The sequence below is a fragment of the Aptenodytes patagonicus genome, chromosome 1 (assembly GCF_965638725.1).
Source record: "Aptenodytes patagonicus chromosome 1, bAptPat1.pri.cur, whole genome shotgun sequence".
Lineage (NCBI taxonomy): Eukaryota > Metazoa > Chordata > Aves > Sphenisciformes > Spheniscidae > Aptenodytes > Aptenodytes patagonicus.
The window spans coordinates 52,201,207-52,225,198 of NC_134949.1; the positions used below are offsets into that span (position 1 = coordinate 52,201,207).

The 23,992-nt window shown below is 50.6% G+C and overlaps 1 protein-coding gene across 4 annotated transcripts in view; it reads right to left on the reverse strand.

The window, feature by feature from the left end:
* Positions 1–23,254, reverse strand: part of NTN4 (netrin 4) — a 50,451-nt gene extending 27,197 nt beyond the window's left edge. The window contains exons 1-3 of one of the 4 annotated variants that reach the window (XM_076334945.1): positions 23,199–23,254; positions 19,020–19,549; positions 760–1,047 (exon numbers count right to left, since the gene is read on the reverse strand). In XM_076334945.1, the coding sequence (XP_076191060.1) occupies positions 760–1,047; positions 19,020–19,549; positions 23,199–23,253 (873 nt within the window). In that variant the 5' untranslated portion in view covers position 23,254. Of the gene's footprint in view, positions 1–759; positions 1,048–19,019; positions 19,550–19,814; positions 20,148–22,230; positions 22,525–23,144 lie in introns of those variants that run through there. The other 3 variants (XM_076334934.1, XM_076334954.1, XM_076334929.1) reach the window with 3 other exon arrangements.
* Between the last annotated feature and the right edge of the window lie 738 nt (positions 23,255–23,992).

A 23,992-nucleotide genomic window follows, 5' to 3' on the forward strand; every position in this document is an offset into this window, starting at 1 on the left:
GGTGTCCCCGGGCTGGCAGGGTGTAGGCATGCCATGCCACAGGTGTCCAACACATCGGCCACTGCTGTGCCCATCACCTCCCCAACGGGTTAGCGGCTCTCGCTTCTCTGTGATGTGGGAGGACTGGGGTTTAGGTCTTGGTCAGTCCCAAGGGATTTGAGCTCAGAGGTCTTGTGATGGGAGTTCCCTCAAAACTGGAGCACAGGGTTTTTATCTGGAGAAAGGTATTGCAAAGTGCAATGGAAAGCCTGGGAGTGAGAGGCAAACCCCAGCTCTCCTGCCTCTCAGTTCAGGAGCCAACCCAGTATTTGAGGATCCTCCAGAAACAATGGCAATCACAAGACCCCCTAGTACATTCGAAGAAGCTCTCCTCCCTCTCTGTCATCAAAATGCCCTGCATTTATTATCTTTTAGCTATTGTGTTATTGAGAGTTAGCGTTTGGGGGAAGAAGGGAGTCAGCAATTTTAATTTATTTTAAGGATCCACCCGAAATAAATAAACAAACTTAAATTACTGTGGAGTACGCTTGAAGGATGAGAGTCCTGGTGGACCCTACACCAAGGCACAAGGGAAGCCCAGCACCTCAGCCTCAGACCACCTCCTTTGTAAAGACCGCTTTCGCTCTCTGTGCTTGGAATTCAGGGCATCGCATGTCAAATACCGTATACTTGGACCTATACCATACTCTATACCATTCCCTACTATTTTTAAAACTCTGCTCTCCTGCAGTGCAGACATTGTTGAGTGCGTGTACATACCACGTGGAAAACACCGGCTGCCTTGATGGGCTTGAATCCAGCGACGGGAACGCAGTGGTCAGCGTGGCCGTTGCAGAAGCAGCTGCCCTTCACGATGAAGTCGTAGACGGCGTAGTGCAGGGGCGGCGGGGGCTGCAGCGGCCGGGGGGCCGGGCTTGCCGGGAGGCAGGGGCAGCCCTGCCGCTCCAGCAGCCGCACACGCAGGTTGGTGATCTTCAGCTGTGCCTGGGCTTCTGCGCTGTATGGGTCCTCCGCAGCGTAAGGCGGTGACAGGGCTCGGTATATCACCTGGGCAGAGAAATGCAGCAAGGGAAGCAGAAAGGAGGATGTCAGGCAGCCCTGTGGCCGGCCGGGGGGGGGATGGTGGCTGGAGCATCCCCCGGGACCATGCACCAGCTTCTCGTGATGCTCTTCCCGCTCTGCAAGCGGCGGGAGCAGCAAATCCACCTCCACCCCATGTGCGCAAAGTGACCCCCCGTGATCCCCTATACCCTGTCTGGACCCGACGGGTGCAAAGCAACATTTCGCCATTAACTTAAAGCAGAGGTCAGTGCCGCTGGTACGCGGCGTGGCCCAGCACAGGGACTGGCAGTCCTGCAGGTGATGCTCAGGTGAGGGACTCTTCATTAACCTTCCCCCCGCGAGAATGGGTGTATTTTTTAACAAATAAAGCCCAGATTTCCAAATATTTGGCTCCTATGAGTCCCAGGCTGCTTCCTAGTGGAAAAGTGATTAGGCATGGCAATTAGCGACAGCAAGCTGATAGTCGAGAAAACCAAGATAAGAGAGGAAGAAAAGTGGGGGGCTTCTGAAATTTAAACAAATACTTATCAGTCAGTCTTTATTTTAACTTGGGACTGATTGAATAGGTAAATATTGGCTCAAGCTGAAAATTGAGAGAACTAGATAAAAATAGCTAATTTTCTTCAAGAGGTTTATTTTAAACTTGCTGGTCAAGCTGCCTACAGTGTGAAACAGCACATAATTCACATAACTACTATTGGCATAAAATGACACATTTACAACACATGTATTAGTTACTGGTATATTTAACTTACAGTGACACTTTCTAAGTAGTTAAATAGCTCTTCACTGAATAGCTGTTGAAGGCTTGATGAACTACAGTATTTGTAAGCAACAGTTCAATCAGTCACTTGACGAGTGTTTGAGGGTGTGATGCAGCCTAACCGCCCGATGCATTGCTCCCAGCAGCGGCTTAAAACCTCCTCAAACCACCCCACTGCCCCACTGATAACCACCCACGCCACCCGAAACACCGGCCAGCCTCCTATGGACAGCAAGGAGGTGTGCAGCAGCGAAGGGCGACCATCGTTTCTTGCCGGGAGGTGCTGCGGGGTGCCCAGTGAGAGGCAGCAGGCGAGCCTGCCGGTGCCACTTTTGGGGATCACAGCCTTCTCTCCCTAAATCCACTCCTACCAAAGGATGAGGCTGATACGCTCCAGCTGATAAAGGCTTCCCTTTTATTTCACCAGGATTCACGTATCCTGGAAATAATGACCCCGGTGCTGCCAGCTCGCCCGCCCGCGGGCTTTGCCTGCTGGCTGCTGCCTCCGCCAGCCCTGCCACTGCTGGCACCGCTCCTGGCAGGGACCTGGCTTTTCTCCACAGCTGCCAGGATCCAGCTAGAGGAAGCTTTGCCCCGGCCTGGAAGGAGATTTAGAGCTTGTTTTGGAGCTGAATGGCAGCAGTGTGCTTTTGCGCATCCCATCGGCCTGCCAAATGCGGTCGCTACCAGTGCACCGGTGACAGCGGGGCTCGGGCGTGCTGGTGCCGGATGCCGCGCGCTGGCAAGCACGTTGTGGCTGCAGCCCCGCGCTGCCGTCCTGCAGATGCTCCCTCCCAAAGATATTCCAGCATCTTCTGCCAGAAAGATGTTGATAAGGGAGAAGGTTAACCAGGAGAGGTGATCAGAGGGCAAGGCTGGTGAGCGGTACGCGCCTTGTACGGAAGTGTTGAGTCTGATGAGGGATATTAATAAATAGTAACATATCTCAAAAGGTTTTTTTTTCCCCCTCTCTTTCAGGAACATACAGAGTTTTTTCTGCTTTCCTAAAATAAAAATATCAAGCAGATATGAACAGAAACCCAAGCGAACCCAACTATCGGGTCCTGCACCTCTCCCCAAGGCTTGTTATTTACCCAAATTTAAATCAATGTCATTCTGATCACATTTACTCATTAGTGGCTTTGTGAACACAAGATGCTTTCAGATATGGAAAGAAAATTCCTTGGGAAACATCCAAACCGGAGACATTGATTTCCTTTTACTGGAGATGATGGAAAATGCCGCGCTGAGAATTTTCAGTAAAAACTAGTAGTTTGGGTTCCTTGCGATTACATAAATTGCATCTCAGAGAATTCTTTGTTCATCGTGATTCGGATGAGAGCGGTGAAGGAAATACATAAATGGGAACAATTTATGCTAGATTCAGCTGCAGACTTTCTTTTCATCATTTGCAGTTTTCCTTGTTTATTTATCCTCATTTAATGCACATGACCGATGCTTGTACCTCTAGTAAAGACAATTGCAGCAAGGAAATCGATAACGCTGAGTGCCTTCGTGCCAAGAGAGTTAAATCTTGCCTGTGTGGAATTCAGGGGGAGTTATGCTGCTGATTTCAATGGAGCCAGTATTCCCGCTCAGGCCCTAAAATGTTACAAACATTTCTTTTTATGGCTACTTGAAAACAGTGATGCTAAACATGAGGCCTATCTGTAATCCCCAGGGGCTGTGGGCTCTCAGCCGCTCCCCCTGGCTGCCCAGTATTGCTCCGGCTGTGCCCAGCAGCCCCGGCCCCGGCTTCAGAGCCGCGTTGCACCCTGCAACAGTGCAATGTAACAGGGTGAGCCTGGTCTCAGTGCTGCCAACACAGTAAACACCCTCATCCCTCCGTCCCAGACGCTAGTAGTTCTGTTTTAATAAAATACAAACCAGTCATTATAAAATGTAGGACACCATACAAATAGCAATTCTCTGCTCTGCCCCGGCTGGTTGAGCTGGATCCCCCAGAGGCTGCATAGTAAGGTCAAGGACGTGTTTCCCAGCAAGATTTCCCTGTTCAGTTGTTAACCTTGCTGATTTATCCCAGCCTATCTCGGGAGTCAGCACATCACTGGGGCCACACCGTCCACATACAGCTGTTATGGGTCTGCACCCCTGTGCTGCCCAGCAACTCAGCCCCACGTACACACACGGGTGGGTAACAGCTTTCCTGTTTTTACCTTCCCTTGGACTTTTCCGTGCAATCGTCCCACTGGCAGGACCGGCCCTGGTCTGCAGCATCCCATCTATGAATGAACCATGGTTTGCACAGCAAACCTGACTGTGTTTGCATACCTAGAGTTCTGCCGGCAGCCCCTGGCCACTGCAGTCAGAGCCCTCCTCAGCCAAAATATTGTTTAGTTTTAATGGCGCAGGGGAAGTGTGTAGGCAGGATTTGAGAACAACGCACTGCCAACATGCATGTGTACCTGACAATGAGGTTTTGCAAGACCATCATCTCCCTGGTGCCACCGGGCAGGACTTCCTCTGATTGACTCTGTTGGGCCAATGCTCCCCAGCCGCCCGGGGATGCTTTTGGTGATGTGCCCAATCCACAGCCATCATTTCCTCTTCCCAACAGCTCCCCAAAGCCCTCTGGGTTTATCTTGCTAAAACCACACAGAAAACACGCGTGTCCGGCTCAACCTGCAGGGACAGAAACTCTCCCCAGCGGCTCCGCCACTGTGGTCACGGTCTTGGCACAGGTCATGTCAGCTTTTTAGCTGTTGGGGCAGCCCCTCTGCCAGACACAACGGGGGGACAGCAGTTCCCTCCTGCCCCCCAGAGAAGTCGCTGCCTGCAGAGCCATCAAGTCCATTACTCTTCCTAACTTAAAAGCGCTGGAAGAAGTCATGCCCGAGGGTCCCCTGCCAAAGGGAGCTGTGTTGTGATTACACAAGGGAGATAACTAGCTTGATGAGGTACAGGAGGACATCCTTTTTGATAGATGATGCCGTTCCTGTTTTCACAGAGCAAGGCCTCTGGCAGGAGAAAGCTCTACCATGTGCAGGGGAATGCACCCACCCCCTTAGTAAAGGAGCAACGGCAGCAAAATCTGGCCATTCGCCTGCAGCAAGCCTCACCAGAAAGCATCCCACGGTGACCAGGCCTCCGGCTTTCCCACTCAAGTCTGTCTGCATGCAGGTGTCTTACAGACAATATGTCAAAGCATTACAATGTTGGGTAGACAATGTGACTTCTCCCAGTAGTCAGCACCACATATGATAGCAAAGGGTGGGAGGCCTGGATCTTTACATCAGCAGCTCTATAGTGCATGCACTAATCCAAATTTTCTATTTTGTAGAACAAGTAGGAAGTAATAAATTGAAAACCCACAGCACTTCTATGCTAGACATGCCATAATATCAGAAAGATATTTTCATTCCCAGTGTTGTTAGGTCACTATAAATCTTATTATATTTGGGATTGTTGCTAGCTCACTATAAATCTTACAGTATTTGGGATTCTTCTTAAACACAATCCCAGGAACTGAATCTTTATCTCAGCTTCCATTTAAAACTAAGTATCTGGCAATATCTCATATCTGAGGAGCAAATGTCACAAACCAGGAGGCAAATAAAAAGAACCTCTGTCTTTAAAACAAAATATCAGTATTTAGGGTAATGCTACTTCCACCTCACATGGAATTATGCTGTTGGATCCCATGTCCTATAAATGCGATGTTTGCATGAAACAACATCAATAGAGAAGTGATTTAAAACTCGCATGAGGATTTTTTGGTGGGGGAGAAGTCTCTCTACACAGCCAAATAGGCACTGTAGACTGCAATCCCTGAGTGAGGAATGTCACTGCTATGCCTCGAGAGGGTCGGGTTCACCTGACCGTCCTGGTGGGATGGCCGGTGGTGGCAGCAGGGAGTCTGCTCCACTCCCAGGGGAGCGGGAGTGGAGAAGCTGCCCCACAGCACCTTGCGCATGCCATGGCGTAAAAATATTCTGCTCTTCAGCCAGACTGCTCTGTCTGTGATTTGGGCACATCATTACATAGATACCCTCTAATAAATTTTCACAGCATTTCAATTTCCTTATGGGCTGTCATGAGCAACTCTTGCTCTGTTGATTACTTCACTTTGTTTTGTCTTAGTGGCGCAAGAAGCTTTAGCTACTTGCCATTCCACAGATGCAATAATGTAGCCCTGTATATAAATAAAACGGCAGCCATGAACATCGTGCACTCAAGTAACCGCCTGCACCACAATGACCTTGATTTCTAAATACATAAAAGTCCCTTTGCAAGAAGTACCCTAGTATGTTTACACTCAAGAGGCAATGAAAGGACATCGTTATATATATCCACAGTGGGAAGAAAAATGCTAATGAATGATGCTGAGAGCAACAAAATAGGCTCTGATGTCAAAGTTGCCTGAGGAAGTCAACAAAACCAATGAAACATTTGCTGCCAGCAAAGCCTTCTCGATGAGTCACGGGCACATCTTGGACCACTGGAGCCTCCACCTGACACAGCTGCAGGGGCCCGGACCTTTGTCAAGATACAAGTGTCCACAGCAACAAAATAGGGCCCTTCGGGTCGCAAATGCCCATGGCATTGAAAAAACACACGTGATCCACATGAAGGTTCTTCCTCACAGACCTTCAGAAATAGGTACAGCTGCAGAGGCCGTGGGCAGGGACTCGCAGCCCCCGTGCACGCGCCTCTTCCCTGGGTCCCGGCACCTGGCTAGAGGCACAACAGTCCAACCTCCAACTGGGAGACCGGCCTCAGCCAGAGTTTCTCCCCCCAAGCCTGGAAGGCATCAGGACATGGTTCACAAAATGACACCACCAGTAAATTACAGACAGAGGGAATAAATGGATGGAAGACTCAAGAAGTCATGAGAATAAGCCAATAAATGGGAATATGGCAAAAATAAAAGCAATAAACAAATATTAAAAACATAACCGCATTTCTATTTGGTTGTAAATGAAAACCAAGGTGGTAACACTGCACGAAGTGGTCTGTGGTTTCTTTCCAACAAGATCTCCAGATAAAAGAGATTAATGGACTCTACCCTGTGTCGTCCAACCTGGATGCATGAGAATGCATCTATAAGCACTCTGTAATAATGACCTATCCATATTAGTGATTCACCTATTTGGCTCATGGGCGTTTGATAAATTCAGTACTGCTTTATTTGACTTTTGCTGGTGATTTTATTCCTTTCAATGTATTTTACAGGAACACAGGAAAAAAATAATAAAATGAATGTAAGGTTTCCTGTCTTCTCCAAATGGAGAGACAGCAAAAGCAATGAGGAACGTGCACCATGGTACAAAAGGGCATATGATGTCTAGGTAAGTGTTTAATGGAAAAGTTAAGGTTTGTGTTAGGAGTCTGCAGTGTCTCTTGGTATGCAGGCACTAAATAAATGTGGCTAATTGGCCGGTATTATGGGGCCCTGTTGAATCTCCATGTCACTGGAAGCTATCTGGTTCATTTAGTGCCTGGACAACGCTCTGAAAACGTAGGCAGTAAAGGCGGTGGTGGAGCTCTGCCAGCGCGTCTGGGACTTCATCCCTTTGCCGCCTGAAAAATTTCCCTCGAGCCTGGCAAGTGGCCGAGGTTAGCCACTGCCTGCCAGGCACTGGGGCTAAGGTAAAGGGGAGCCCTCATCCCCCACCTCCCAGCCCCAGGATTTCCAGCTGTGTGCACAGCATCACCTCATGTCTACTTGTCCCCACAGGCCCCGGCTGTTGCTCGCAGCCGCATGCAACTGCAGCTCAAGCTGAGATGTTCCATGCTGCACCCGCTGCCTGGTACACCTCTGCCACCCCCAGCCACTGCGTGCCTGCGCCCTGTCTCCCTGTGCCTCCCTCCACAGCCAGCCCAGCCCATCGAACAGTCCAGGCCCTCTCCCATAGGGACTACCCAAAAGTGTCAACTGCTTTCAGTCTTGGCTGGTCTTGTTCGGAGAAGCTTAGCTGGGAAATTTTATTGGGCCAATTAAGCTTTCCTTCTCAATAGATGTAAGTTAAAAGTAATCATGTCTCTTGGTAAAGGTTACAGAAAGTTCACAGCAGGAAATAAGGCTGATTTGTAGAAATGGGTAATTTAAAAAATATTAACAATGATGCAACTTGTGTGTGCCCACTGGGGCTTTCTCTAGCAACCTGCCACAGTGTCTGATTTCAACTTCCACCCAAGAAACTGCATCATCACCACAAAAGCCTGCTTAGACTTTTCTCGGAGGGAATTGGATATAAATTTAGCTGCGGAAATCCAGTGCCAGCCAGGTGCTCCTCGTTCAAAGAGGGTGTCCCCACACCTCCTTCGCTCACCCCTGCTTGGTCACCTCTTGGTGGTGCAGAGGAGCGTTGAGGCTGAGACTGCTCCATGCTCATCCCCTTGCGCCTTCCCAGGAAAGAGTAATTAAGCCTAATTAAGACTAACACCCAACTCAAGAAAGACTGAGGTGAGACTGTCTTACTGTACATGTGAGGATGGCTTGACTTTCAAGGTTTGCTGTGCCAAGTGGCAAGACTCACACCACAGCAATAAATCCTATTTGGTACCTATGGGGAGCAGCAACAGTCCTACCTACCTATCCTGCCCTGATACCTTTGGGGACCCCTTTTTACAGTGGGAAGCCTCAGGGCACAGGAGCTGCCTAGTTTAATGGGGCTCCCTCAGCCCTGCCAGTGCAGGAGCAGCTCAGGTGGCCCGTTTGTCAGACACATGGTCTAACCACCAGACCTAGTGCCTACAACAACCAACATATTCCCTGCCCACATACATCCTCTGAGAGAGACAGATACTCTGCAGATGATAGGTTTTTCTTGTCTCCCAGTTTTAGTATTGAGGACTCAACCCCATGCTAGCATTTACTCTCCTGGTCAGTATTTTAGTTTCCAAGGATTTTCTGCATCAGTGTGGTCAACTTCTGCCAGGCTCTCTCCTTGGGTCTTCCCAGTGTGGAGAGCTGTGTCTCCAGAGGAGTGTTTTGCTTGCAAAGCCTTCCCATATCTTTCAGGTTAGTTCCCTACTGAAATAGGCCTTATGCCATTGCACTGCATGTGTATCAATGCGTCTGTCCATCAGTCCACCCTAAAAACTTTTGAAACCCATGGCTAGCTTCAACCACATTTGGGAGATATATCTTAAAGGCATTAAGGTCCTAAAAGTTTTATGAAAACAGTCTTGTTCCTTCACAAAATCAAGCCTGGTGGGCTCCTCCCCCTGTGAAGAAGCCAGAACGCTGGTACCCTCTGTTGACAAAACAGACTTATTTGATGTATTACCACACCAAGCAAAAGAGCTTTTAAGAGAGAAACCCATGCGTATCTCTGTGCTATGTATGTTCACTGGAATGATCCTAGGCTAAAAAAAGACTTTTTGGCAGATGCTGTAAACAATTCACATGGTGTGGGAAATTCATCAGCCTAAACTGAGCAGGTATCACCCACTAGCTCCTCTAATATACTTTGGTTTTCTGCCTGTCAGACAAGTGGACTGCAGGGAAGAAGAGCGTCCTTTTCTCACAGAGAGGTCTGACCATCACCTGCGTGTGCACATTCGCAGTGCAAACCTCAGCATCACCCGGGTGAGATGAAACAAGAGAAATTGGGAAACCTGCCTCACCACTGCAGAGAAGTGACTGTCAGAGACACTGAGGTCAAACTGAGCAGTGGAGCCTGTCTTTCAGGCCACACTGTGAAGCACTCTGTCCATGTCCCCAAGCCATGGTGACAGACACCTGCTGTGGAGCACCAACAGTAGCCCCTGAGCTCCTTGAGATGCTGGAGAAATGGCACTCCATTTTGGCCCACGCCTACAGCCCTTCTGCAATCTTTTACAGCACATAAAACAAGGCAAATAATCCCTTGTCTCACCATCCAAAAGTTAGGCAATCTTACAAAGACTTCAGGAGGAAAATCCAGCTATTTCAAATAACTGGCCCATGTAGGGGCCTTGGCAAGTTAATTTATACGAAGGCAACTTTTATCTTTTGGGAAATTCAAGGCATTCTTCTGCCATTCTCAAAAGCAAGAAGCTGTATGGGACAAGCTCACACGCAGCAGCCGGCTGGTGAGGGGCTGGGAAAGGCATGAGGAGAGCTAGGCAAGAGCCTCGGGATTTCTCCAGGATCCTTGACTTCTCTGGACATAATCAATCAGACGAGAGCCATCTTCTCAGCTGCCTTTCAACATCCCGCCGCACAATTTCATTAGATGAAAACGAAACACTGCTAGGTCATGCCTGTCTTCATGCAGCCTATGATCACAGAAGTAATATTCTTACCAGAAAAATCTCTCTCCAACTCAAAACAGCTCAAAACATTTGGATTTCTTCACCTGCAGTTAACAGTGCTTCTCCAAGAATTGATAGTTTATTCCACAATGGGTTTATTTTGCCTAATCACTACTTTCACTCATCAAACAGATAAAAACACTCAGTTTCTTGGCTCACAAAACCCTCCAGATGCATGATATAATCAGCTATGCACTATCAAGGAAAACAGTTATTGCTTTTTTCTCATCTTCAGAATCACCGTCTCCAAGGCTGCGCTATCCTGCATAGCAAAATGAACCAGCACATTTCAGCTGATGATATGAAGAAGTCCTTTGACCGATCAGCAAGAACGATGGCATTTAAATACTCTTCCCTCCAGCAATTCCCCTCCTTTCCCTATCCCCACAAAGATTTATGTTCTCAGCCTTGGCCTGCCGGCAGTACCTGTTATGCGTATGGAAGACCAAGAAAACCTGGAGCTACCTCCAAAGAACCAGACAGAGAACTGGACTTGCTTGTTCGTAGGCAGGGTGTAAGAAAAGCTGGCTCACTCCCCAGAGCTGCAGAATAACCCCTTTAACAGCTTCTGAGCACGATGCACCACTGCAAAAGCCTGCAAGGCAGCAGGTTAGCATTTCGGCAAGAACGCCTGCAACAGTACTAGGGATCAAGGGGATTTCTTTCAGCCCAATTTCATGAATATTTTTCAACTGCTCTTGTCTATAATGAAAAGGCTTTGTGTCTATAGAGCTGGCTGCTTAAACCATCCAGTTACCATGAGCTGCACTTAATTTTGGGAAAAGGAACACCTGTCTGAATTATATGTAAACACGCATAGTCAAAAAGGCCATGAGAAACAGCACTGCCCTTTCAACTCATGGCTACAGATTTTGACCACAGCAATGAGGGACGCTGCACAGAGACTGGTGATAGGGAGTCACGACATACGTGTCGAGTAAATTTGGTTTTGGACATCAACTTCTTTTCTTCCTGGAAATGTAGCCCAGGGAGAATTTGAGGACTTCACCATTTGTGTAGGATTTTGAACGTTGGTAGACTGGATATCTCACGCCGACACCCATTGTGCATGGCGATTAATCTCAGATTAAGTCCCCATGAGCTTTTGATCCAAAACTTCTGAGATGTGTCGATTCACTGCTTTAGGTTACACACTTCCCGTGTAATCGGTTGTATCCAGGAATCCTAAAGAGAAACATGGCAGCCCTACTTTCCAGCCAGCAAACTGGGAGCTGAGTAAGTGAGCCAGTCCTCCCTTCATGACAAAAATGAACTGTGAAATGAAGCAGTGGGGTGCAGTGCCTGAAGAGAGGCTCTGGCTGCACCGCTAAAATCCTGTGGCACTTTTCTCAAGGGAAGCAATAGTCCCACTAACAAGGCCAGATGCCAATTTAGAGAATTAAATTCTGCCTACCCAAATTCATCTTGTTTCATGTGGGTACAGTGCTCTTCACTTCCTACATAAGAAGTTTGGAAAGGGTCTCCTGGAGCCCTGGGACTCATTGCTTCCTGCTGTTGGCAGCCTACAATATACCCCCTTTCACAGACTGGTCAAGCTTACTCTGAGGAATAATTTGTTTTAGCCATAATTGGAGGCTGATCCAGAAGCCCTGATCCGCAGTTGTTAGAAACTTGCTGTTCTAAATGGAGGACCGCCGATACGCACTGTTAAACACTGGCTAGGCTCCATCCCAGGGGCGGCTGCATTTCAAGAGCTGGCCAAGCGGAGGGCCAACCGCCAAGTGTCAAAAGCACTGGGAAAGCCAGGGAGAAAAGGAGACGATAAGACCTTCCTGTGGGCTAACTGCAACGGGGGGAATCATGTGGAGGATCACCGGGCAGGTTGGAGAAGCGTCTTGCCCCTCTCATGCTCTGGTCCTCCAGAGATGCTGAGCACCTGGGAGGCCCAGCAAAGGGACATGTCACTGCTCTGGGACTGACTGCATCAGAGAGGGAGGGTTTTGACACAATCTGGCCCAGAGACCTGGTAGTATCATCCCTGGTACTCCAGGTGTGGAAAACTTAAAAAGCAGGTGCCGGCGCCCGGAAAACAGCAGTTGTGTCACTCAGCCCTGATGGTGCCCAATCTCTGGAGAGGAAAGTACCTTTCATGGCAAAATTCCCTGGAGACCGAAGGTTTGTCTCCACATGTGCCAAGAACTGCCCTCATCTCCTGTCCTCCCAGGAACAGATTAAAAACTAAGCTCAGGTTTCCCCTTTTTCCCTGAATCCCCTTTTTGCTGCCCCACTATTTACAGGGAGAGGCTCCCCGCAACCCGACAATGCTAAAGCCAGTGGAAACCCTGCACAGGCCTTGGGAAGATGGGCTTCCCTGCCAGGAGGGAAAGCTCGGGGCCCAAGCCAGGAGATGAACCTCGCCACAGCCATGGGCAAGGCGGCTGGTGGGAGGACAGCATCCTGCTGGCGTGCCGATGCTGCCAGCGCTGCCGCAAGCAGCGAGCCCTGTGCTGTGCTGGCCGGCAGGCACGCATCCCACTCGGCTCTCACGAACCTTCCCCAGCCACCCCGTGCTGAATGGCCAGCTGCCACAGCCCAGGATTTCTAGGTTCCTACATCACTCATTGACTCTGGCCTGACTTCGTTTACTTTGTCTCATTAACTTTTCCCCTAGAAATCATTATTCTTGTGCTTATGAAATAATGGCCCCCATGTCTTGCCAAATTCACTGATATAACGCAAAGAGTTGGGCTGGGTCTGGCCATCACCCCCATCACCCCTGGCCCCCAGCTGAACAGACTCTCTTTTGCATGTGGCATTTCTGTACAGAGCCCGACAATTTGCATTTTCCCAAAGACAGAATCATCAGGAAGATGCTGTTAAAGAGGTTTTTTTTCCTACAAAATGCACTTCTACACAGTGTAGAGATGGGACTTGAAAACACGCTTCCCTTGCCGTGTCCTCACGTGTCCTGAGCACTGCTGAACACCAGCCAGGATCCCTCTTTCCTTCTTATCAGTTTGGGCCTTTGTTTTCTCTCTGTGCAGACACCAGTGGCACAGGATGATTAAAAAAGCCGTTTGCAGCCCTCTAATGGGCTGACGTCCCAGGCTGTTTTGAGGTTATTCTTGCATATTTGCCCAGGTTCTTTGTGGAGTCCCAAGTCCTGCAAGTGACTGAACTTGTATCTCCTGTGACCCATGAGATCCTTGGAGGATCTCAGAGCAATGGAGATCTAGCTTCAGTTAAGGACAGCAATGATCAGCTTAAAACCCAAGCTTATTCAGGCCTAAAAGACAGGCAAAAAAACCGGGCAAAAGCTTCTAGGCTGCAACAGAGTGTTTCTACAACCCCAAGTTCGGGCTCCAAAATAAAAATCACTGAGCATCTTTAACTCCTGTTTGTGTCAGTGAGTGTTAGAATTCCTCGCTGTCTATCAGGGCCAAACTTGTGAGTAGCAGGACACAGTTTACTTGTCCTCTACACAGCTAATTTCAGGTAGAACCAGTAGGACTGGTGTCCAAATCCTTAAGGAACAGAGGCAGGCTGCATGCAGTAACAGTGTAAGGCAAAACATTTTAAGGTTTTTCTGCTACAGAACGCACATGAGATCAATAAAATGCTCAGTAAGACACACACCCCACAGTAAAACAGTGGTATGTGATGTTTCAAAAGTTAAAAGCACGTTAGAATTTGTTGCTGGAATATAGTCAAACTGCAAATACGCCTCTTCTATTAATAGCAAACAGCAACAATAGCTGAGGTCTCCAAGTGATTTATTAGCAGTATTCTGAATAGATGAACACTCAAATAAGTTACTAATTTACTAAAATCTTGTCAAGGAGACTCTGCTTCAGTAAGTCCTTTCATCCTGGAGCTTGTCTAAATGTGGACACTCAGGCGAGCTAACCTGAATTGACCACAGATGGGAATGTAAAGTGAATGAGATAATTGAATTGCAGAGTGGACAGTCACTCTCGCTCACAGTTAAAGAATTAACATCTGCTAAGGGCCCCTTGTCAATGAGCCCTTAACAGCGATCAGATTAGGCTGCAAAGGAAGAGATATTAATATGATCTGAACAATGGGAGGGAAGACAGCCTTTTATGCATACTAATAAAATTGGCATTCTTGTCTGAGCATGAAGCTGAAAGAGTTTATATCTGCATCTTGTTTACTTAGATCAGATTATGTTTGGCTGGTGAATCCAGTTCTGATTTCCTTTGCAATAACGTGGCTGAAGGGTTACACCCTGGAAAACAGTGGAAATACTCTGGATTTGTAGAACATTTGTATGATCCAGGCTAAAACTTGGCCTGAGCCTTTCTCTTAAAACACTGATGATATAAGGCCAGCATTTAGAGGTTTCTGCCTATGCTAAACAAACTGCTGCTGTGAAACAATTAATTCACTAAATTAAGCATGGGGAAAGTCTTTAGTGACCCCTCTGCGTGCAGCTGATCTGAAATTATTCCCTGACACGGAAGGAGTTTCTTGTCCCCTTCGTAGTGTTGCAAATCTGACCCCTCAAATTGACAGATGCTTGAAGCTTGCTGGAAACCCGGGTTGGTTGTACTGAGGTTTCCTCCTCCTTCCCGCTTCTCGCCCATACTGGACGGGCCCCACGACAGGGGGACAGCCTGGCCCTAGGTGTTGAATGGTGAGAGCTCCTGAAAGCAGTGCCAGCCTGCGGGTGGGTTTCTGAACAGGACGCAGTGAGTGCCTGGGGATGCCGGGGCAGAAGGCGGGCGCCCACCATCTGCCTCTTTTCCTTTGTTCCCTACCGAGGAGGGGCTCAGTTATTTTGTTTGGCTCCTGGATCCTTGCAGAGAAGTCATTGCTTTCCTGGCTGCTGAAAGGGTGGTTCTTCTTTGCATGAGGCCAGACTACAGCCAGGCTGCTCCAGCATGGGGCTCAGCTTGGCAAAGTCTCTGAGCATGTGCTGACCTGTGAACTCATGCTTACTTCCACCGAGAAAGCCTTTAAGACCAAACCCAGAGCATCAGTGCAGTGTTCCTGACATCAGTACTGTGCCATGCAGCCTTCAACCTCTTTCCTCTACAGTTCCGTCCAGATCTGCCCTTTTCTTCCTATTCCCACCATTAGGCTGTTGATCCTCCAGCTCATGCCTGCTTCAGGGTGGAGGACTCAGATGCATCCAAAGCAGAGGATAACCGCGCCTGGAGGTTTTGCAGTGTCAGGGATAGGTAGCGAGGAAGGGCAGAGACCTGCCAAGTCCCTGCTGAGGTTACTCTACTCATCAGTAGACCTGCCAAGTGCCACATGTGGCGTAAGACATCACCACTGCCGGCTCTCACCGCCGTGGTGGCCTTCAGCTTGGGTGACTGCAGCATGGTGGCACCCTGCAGCCCCCCCATGCAGACCACTCTCCCAACGCCCTCCACCACCCCGGTCCCACCACCACAAACGGAAGCCCAGAGCCACTCTACTACAGAAGAAAGACGAAAGGCGTCTCCCAGAGCCAATTCAGCATCTCTCATTTCTCCACCAGCTCTGAGCTCTGGATCTTTGAAATGAACCCGGAGGCTTGGCAGCTTGCTTTCTGTGGTATCATAAATCTCCTCAAGATCAACATCATGGCAAGTTGTGATGAGGGAGGATTTTTGTCATAAGAGTTGAACTAGGCATCCAAGGAATGACTCATGATGATGAGGGCAGAAGAAATGCAAGAAGCCTGATTTTTCTTTTCAATAGGAACTGAAGCAGGTACAGCTTTGCTCCAAATTAGCACATGTGATTTATTAAAAAGAGGCTGTAAGCCCCTGAGTACTATGAGCTACTGCACGCTGCTGCCTTGAAACAGGGCTCGCAGGTGCTGTAACACTCGGCAGAAACACGGGTGGATCATCTCTGGTGCCATTTGGGGTCAGCCGCCATCTCCTGAGGCCTCCCCTGCGCTCTGCAAATTGCTCATCCAGGAGGACGGGCGGCAGTGACCGAGCTGCCAGCAACATGCAGAGACCCCACCGTCCCGCAAAACCCTGCAAGCCCTGACTCTGTGCCTGGAAATGCACATGTGGTGGTGAAATGTTGGAAAGTGGGCGAGAGTGGTATATAGACGGTGTGATACACAGTTGGGATCACAGGTTATAGTTGTTACATCACAGTTAAAAAACTCTAAAAAGTTAAAAAAGAAATCCAGTAGCACTCGCAGAATTTATGTTTGTGCTTTAAAGAAAACTGCAGCAACTGAGCTGCAATTAAATAATACCCTTCAGACCTGGACATTTCAGATGATTGCACATTTGAAACCACTGTTTCAAGTGAAATTACTGTTTCCATATGTCTGAAATTAGGTGCTACCAGAAGTGGGAGTAAAGCACAGCGTAACTCCAAACAGAACACAAAACTCTGATGTTTCTTTAGGTGAGATACATGTTGCTATTGGCAGTTACAAGTAATTGCTGGAATGTAGCACACTGTAATAAATTAAATGTGATGTTTGCTAAGCATGCAGGCTTGCCATCTGGTCACCAGAGAGCTGCTGTTATTACTTTGCAGGTAAAAAGTGGTGTTTAAGTGCAGGGAACTGAAGTGTGCCATATAAATAAAATCTTATAAGCTCCAGCCCCTTGGACTCAACATTTGTTTAAAACCTGGAATAATTAAATGATCTTGACTTTTATAGCTTCTTTGCAATAACACAAACTAAAGCGATGCCAAAAGAAGAGATCCCGCAGGAGCAAGTTCGGTAAATAGCCTGTTTTTGCAGCGTGCTACCGCAGATGCATCAAACACCACCAAATTCCTTTCCTTCTTGAGATTGGCATTGGTTTCTACACACAAGACCTCGATCCTACTGTCCCCCACGCGTTGCCCCAACCTGTAGAGGAGCCGGCCCGAGGTCAGGATTTGCACAGGTTCTTGCCAGGCACAGCCCCCGTCCTGGTGTGCAGGTACATCACTGTAGTGACCACAGTGAAAACTGCGCCGGGGGCTAGCTACGTGGGACCCAGCACAAACGAGGCAACTGCTGCCCTGAATGATGCCCTGGGTTTCTTATCCCTGAGAACGATCCCTGGGAAAGCTCAAAAAGGAGCGTGCAAGTCAGAGTATCCCAGACACGTCCCACTGGCTGGCCCGAGAGCTATAGATTTCAGTCCCTGCACTGTATCACAGGCTGGCGTAACCTGATGTTTCAGGTGGTGGGACACAGAGGCTGGCAGAAGTGCTGAGGGACTGGAAAATTCCCAGTGGGGTACATCCATCATTTCTTTTGTAGGTCCCACTTTGTAGTTAGCCCCGATTCAAAACCACAGAATGGTTTGGGTTGGAAGGGACCTTCAAAGATCATCTAGTCCAACCCCCCTACCATGGGCAGGGACATCTTCCACTAGATCAGGTTGCTCAGAGCCCCGTCCAACCTGACCTTGAACACTTCCAGTGATGGGGCATCCACAGATTCTCTGGGCAACCTGTTCCAGTGTCTCACCACCCTCATCATAAAAAATGTCTCCCTTATACCCAATCTAAATCAATTTCAGTTTAAAACCATTGCCCCTTGTCCTGTCACAACAGGCCCTGGTGAAAAGTCTTTCTCCATCTTTCTTATAAGCTCCTGTATATATTTCACTGTGAAAGGAAGTTCAGGCAGCTTTTTGGGGGCACGAGCAAAGGGAGGCAGGAGAAGAGAGGAAGATAGCAGTTTCTTTCACCAGCCATCTGATTTAAACGCTTTGCTGGGCTAATGAAATAACCATCCTGGGTCTGTGTGGCAGGTCTGGAGATCCTTGTTTCTGAGCTGATGAGAGCATGGAGCAGCTTCTCCTAGAGCAGGTCATCGGCTGCCTCCCAAGACACAGCTAAGAGATGCACTTCGGTGAACAAACAGTTCTTGGTATTTCTGCAGAGAGTGGCTTCCTAGCCAGAGCATGGCTAGAGGTGACCCCAAATGACTGCAAAGGGGTCTGAACAGGTGATTTTTCTCAGACATTAATGCTGGTCTCCAAGAACCAAGCTTTCACCTCAAAACATGTTATCAGCAGAATCTAAAATTATAAAACCTCATTCACTAATGAAATTTGCTCCTTTCTCTGTGTTAGGTCAGAGGGCAATTTAAAGCTTGATTAAACTTTCAGACCAGCTCATTAAATGAGGCCACTAGAGGGAGCAGCCTTTAAAGTCCAGCGCTGGTCACTGGGGATGCCTCCCCACCAGTGGGAACCCTGGAGGGCAGCCCTGCAGCCATGGCTCCCAGGGGAGGGTCTCCAGCGCCGCGGGACAGGCTTAGGCACCAAAGGGAAGAGTATGGTTGGTAGCACCTGCAAGTGCATGATTTATTATCTGCTGTTTCTGATATTGAAAATAACCTGATTTTTCAAATCTATTTTTCCTTTTAGCAAACGTGATGTTTTTCTTCATTTTTTTCCATGCTCTTTTCACATGAGAGTAAGTGTGCACAGAAAAAAAAAAAAAGATGAAGTATAAGGTTTCTTAATTACCTGGCTAATCTGGCTTATGGGAACCGTATTCCAATGTGGCCAGTAGCTATTTTGACACTCTTACTTCTCAGTGAGGGTGTTTGCTATTTAAAGTGAATCTGGTGACCATTAATTCTAACATAGTTGCATTTTGGTCAAAGTCGGACCGATTTGCAACACCCTGAAACCACACAACTGCAAGGACTGGAGAAGACTGTCAAGAGTGATGTTCCCTTTGGCTTTCCCAAGGAATTGGCAGCATCTGCCTTCTTTGCAGTTGTGCGGGGGGGTTTCACTGGGTGAGGGGAGAGGATTTTTTTGGGAAAGAGTGGGATTACGAGCTCAGCAAAGCGAGGGGCAGGGCAGTGCCTACATCACCTCAGAATGAATTACATTAGTTTACCCTGTGAAATAAATTCGATGACAACGGATGCCAGTGCAGTAAAATAAGAAGCGTAAAAGCCGGAGCGGAGATTGCAGAGGGAAAGGGGGCTGGGGCGAGGGCTTTCTCTTCCCGACCGTGGCAGACCTACCTCTCCTCCGGTGCAGGGGAAGGGACTCGAATATCTGGAAGTGCAAATGGCTCCTCTCTGACTCACGTCATCCTCCAGCCCGAAGGTGGCCGAGCAGTTAGCAGCAAAGTATTTGTAAGGCATCCACGTCTCGCCGAAGTCCTGGGAGCGCTCCAGCACCATGGCGGCTGGCCTGGGTGACTTGAAGACCAAAATCAAGTGAGTGAAGTAGAAGGTGGCTTCCAGGTCCAGCCGGATGGTCTCGCTGGGGGCGTCCTGGGCCGCCTGCCACCAGGTGCGGGGCAGGCGAAAGGGGGAGTCAGCCATGGCAGCAGGGGGGTGGGCCAGCCCCGCGTGGGCCCCGCTGCACCGGCCACAGGTGGGGCGCTTGCAGCGGTGCTGAGCGTCCTCAGTGTAGGCACAGAAGGGCTCAGCAGCATGGCGCCCGCAGGCCGTCTCCGTCTGCAGCGCCCGCCCGTGCGCCAGGTTGCCCATCCGGGGGTTGCAGGCCTTTTCGCAGGGGCTGCCCGCTCCCGTCGCGCTGCCCAGACCTGCAAGGCAGAGAGCGGGGGACTGAAGCCAGCTCCCGAGGTGGCCGCACCCTACCCCGGTGGGAGCAGATGAGCCCTGCGGCATGCTTTTCGGGGACGCTGCCCCCGCCGAGACCATGTGCTGCCAGTACCGCCGACCCCAGGAGGGGCTGAGGGAGAACATGGCACTGTTGCTGATCTCTCCCCTCTGTGGAGCTCAGTGTGTCTTTAACAGCAAAACAAACCAAAAACCCCTCAGGGCTTCCCTGCTTGGGAAAATCCCTACCAAGAGCTGCAGAGCAGAGCAGGCAGCACGGGAGAAGGGATGCCTCCGCCTCGCCCTCCTGCCCCGAGGGACCCGGAACAAGGCTGAGGCTTCCGGGGGCAGTGACCATGGCCATGCCACCCCTACCCAGAGGCCTCCAAGGGGATCCAGGTGATCCTGGGGAAGGGAAGAAAAGCACAAGAAAGAGGGGCTGCCGGCGACACCGGGGCAGCCAAGGCAGCATGCCGGCAGGAGGCCAGGAGACGGCCGCGGGGGACAGCATTGCTGCGCCCCAGCTCACCGTGCGGCAGATCGGGTGTCCGGGGTGTGAGAGCTGGTAGGAATATCTCCTGCCACCAATGACCTCAAACCTTCACCCCCTTTCCCATCCCTACCCCAAATCTCCCCACAGTCCCAAACTGCTGCCGAGGTCAGGGTTGAATCGAAGCACTGCTTAAGTTTGAGAAAGCTGTCACTGATGTGTGTAAAGGGGGAAAAAAAATAAATAATCCTTGGTTGAAATGATGCTGGCAAGCTGCCTCACAGCTGAGGCTCTGTGGTTTTTGTCCAAGTTTCTCTGGAAGCCTTGTCGATTTAAAAATCCACAGCTAAAGTGTCAAAGAAAAATAAAATCACCATGGGGTTTGGTGTGAAACCATCTGCAATGTAACCCTCCTGGTGCAGGAATGTTTGATTAGGGGCTCTCCACCTCTTTATTAATAAATGTAACAGTAGATCAAGGCTGTATTTGATGAACCATAACTGTTTAACATAAAAAAAGCTCTGATGACTTGGATGTGGGCAGGCCAAACCATCTGAGGTGCATAATGTCTTCTTTATCGCTGGGCCAGTCATACATAGTCAGCTTTGTGCACCAATTATTATGGCTTCTTCTTGGCATTTTTATGTCCAAAGGTCGTTTCAGTTTAGCATCCAATAAATCCTTTATTTGGGGGTTTATTCAGCTTTTGTCTACAGTGTCATAGTTGCAATTAAGCTATATTGCACACTAGCAGAGGCTAAGCCTTCAGAGCCTGACAGCGTTCCGCACTCCTTCTGCTCTTCAAGAAACACCCTGGAAAGAAAACATTTCTACCACCAAAGGTCTATAGGGGTTTTCTATACCGATTATTCAGAACAGACACGGACTGCTGCTTGTCATGTACCCATTACAAAGCACTTCTGAATCCAGTCTCTGGATTTCACTGGGTAAGCAGTCTTGGGAAATTTTTAGTGAACAAGAAATGCTCAGCCAAGTTAGCTTCCTACAGGGACCTGGTAAAACTGTGTCTGAGGTGACCTATATTAACTGTGCAGAATACATTTACTCTAGAAAAGTAAACAAATATAACTGTAAAATTAATGTAATATCACTTACATCTCCTGAACATCGGTTTCAAAGCGTTGTATAAACATTAACTAACCTACGCAGCTCTCCTGAGGGGGAGGTAAGTAAGTGCTATTATCATATTGTCAGTTAGGCTCACCACAAGTTGGCCTAATTTATGTCTTTGGCTGCTTCCCTGGATTCTTTGGCTACACGTAACACAGTGCAGTTAGCCGCTGAACAAATAGATGAACATTTACTGTGGTTCCCTCAGTTGCGGAATTGCAAGGCAGGATTTCGGAAGAGGTAAACAGAGCAGGGCTCAGTCAGCACCCTGAGACAGGTCGAGATTATTGTTTATGTTCATGAGTCCTTTTGGGTTTTTGCACACCATGGATTACTGCCTCCGGGGAGGCAGTGAAGGAGGACCTGATCGGTGGCAGGTGTCCCGGTGACTGTGGTGGTGGCAGGGCTTGGCGTAGCTGTCCCAGGGGCAGAGGCAAGGCTCTGCCTGAGCCCAGCCAGGAGGGGCTGGCTTCCAAATTCCCATGTGAGACCCTGGGAGCTGAGGGTATTCGATCGCTCCCAGCTCCTGGTATGCTCTGGCCCCGGTCATGCACGGTCACTGACTGCAGCTGTCTTCAGGCCAGGCATGGAGGGCCCGTTCCTCACCTGGGGCCAGATTTGGGGTCAGGGACCTTGGCTTCAGTAGGATTTGAGAAACACTGCTGGCACGCAGACCCCACTTCCCATCTCAGGGGCGGGAAGGGGGGAGAGGAAACCCCCTTTGAAAGGGTGTTTGTTTTCACTTGAATTGGAAAGAGTTGCATGACGGATGCAGAGCACCGCATGTTATGAAAAGTGACAGCTTTCTAGTGTAACGCTGGCTGCCGCAGGAATTCAGTAAAAGGACAAATGAGAGCATAAAGATTTCCATGCCGTCAGCCCCAAGCTCACGACTGCTCTGCCACAGCCCTGGAAAAGTTGCTTTTCCTTACTTGCACTTAATGAATCTGCCCAACTAAATACTCCCATTCTATATACTGTACATGTCACCGGACTGGGATCTTCACTAATGAGAAAGAGCATGCAGCGAATACCATGACTCACCTGTAAAACATCCATGGAAAATCATATGCTTCCTGCCTAAGCATTTTAGCAACACTTGCCTTGTGATGTTTCATTTATATCTTGTGCCCGATTAAACGTTTGTTTCCCATCTGGGTTTTTTCTTCTTTTTAAAGAAGAAAATTGGCACTCGTCTTGCGACCGGCCGAGGAAGCGTTACGCAAACTGTTTATGCCCAATCGCCTCTGCTGCGGCGCGGCGGGACCCCGCTGCGGGCAGATCTGAGCGCAAAGTGTTTATGCCGCGGGAAGGGGCTTTGAGAGCCCTGCCCGCCCTGCCCGCCGCCCTCCGCGCCCCGACGGCTCGGGGCACCGCCGCCAGAACGCGCTTGCGGAACCCGCAGCGCCTTTCCTCCGCGTCCCGCCGCTGCCCCCCGCAGCGCTCCGCGGCCGGGCCCCGCTCCCGCGGCACCTCCCGGCTCCCCCGCGCTCAGCCCCCGGGCCGACCTCTCCCGGCCCCGCCGCCCCTCCCGGCCCCGGCTCCCCCCGCCGCCCCGCCGGAGCCGCGGCGGGCAGCGCGGCGCGCCCGCACCCCTCTTTGTCTGCGGCGAGGGGCGCTGGGCTGGGAGCGCAGCCCCGGCCCCCACCAGTGCGCCTGCCCTTCCACATACGAACACGCATACCGCATACCTACATACATAACATGTACGGACATACGCATACGCAGCGTGTGCGTACATATACGCGTACGTAGGTGCATGTGTGCGTGTATACATATACGCGCATACACAGACATACGCGTGTGTATGTAGTGCGCGCACGCCTGGGTGATACTCCACGCGTGCGCGCGCCGACGGGCACACACATACGTGTGCGTATACATACGCATATACACGTACACACGCGCGCATGTATGCATACACGCGCGCCTACACGTACATACGGCCCCGTATCTACCTCGTGCGCCTGCGGAGGACGGAAAACGCCGAGCGCCGGACGGTCGCCACCCACCTGCAGCGGCGGCGGCGGCGCCCAGCAGCAGCGCCAGCCACATCCCGCGCCCCATGGCCGAGCGCCCCGCCGCCCGCCCTGCGCGCCCCGCCGCCCCGCGGCGCGACCGGCCCCGCGCGGCATCAGCGCCCCGCGCGGCACCGGCGGGCGGGCGCGCGCCGCCCCGCCGCCCGCCGCGCACCGCGCCGCCCCGCCGCCCCGCCGCCCGCCGCGCAGCGCCCCGCCGCCGCCCGCCCCCGCGCCCCGCCCCGCCGCCGCTCTGCTCTCCCCTCCCCTCTCTCCCCTCCCTCCCCTCCCCGCCGGGGCGGCCCCGCCGCGGGGGGCGGTTGCCGGTGGGCGGCGAGGCGCGGTACTGCAGCGGAGGGCACCCCCTCGCCCCCCCCCACCTCCCCCCCCGCAGCCCGAGCGGCTCCGCCGCGGCAGCCCGGGGCGGGCGGGCTGGTGCCCGGGAAAGAGACCCGCGCCCCGGGGCAGGGCCCCGCCCCGCGGGAGGCGCCGGCTCCCGAGCCCGGGCGCGCTGTCGGGGCGGAGAGGGTGGAAGCCAAGGTTGGAAACGCAGCCTTCCTCCGGCCCGGCTGGGTTTTAAAAGAGCGACCCAACTAGCCGCTAACTAAACCCGAGCCGCTCAAGACTTTGAAGACGTTTCTTGTGTTATTGGCTCTTTTCTGGTAACTGAAGGACTGAGCGTTGGAGCCACGTAAACGTGAGAGGTTTTCCCTTCTTTCCCAGGACCTGGCAATCCGTGGCTTAGCTCACAGTCTTTAAGAGCCGTGAAGTCCCATACAGACTGACCA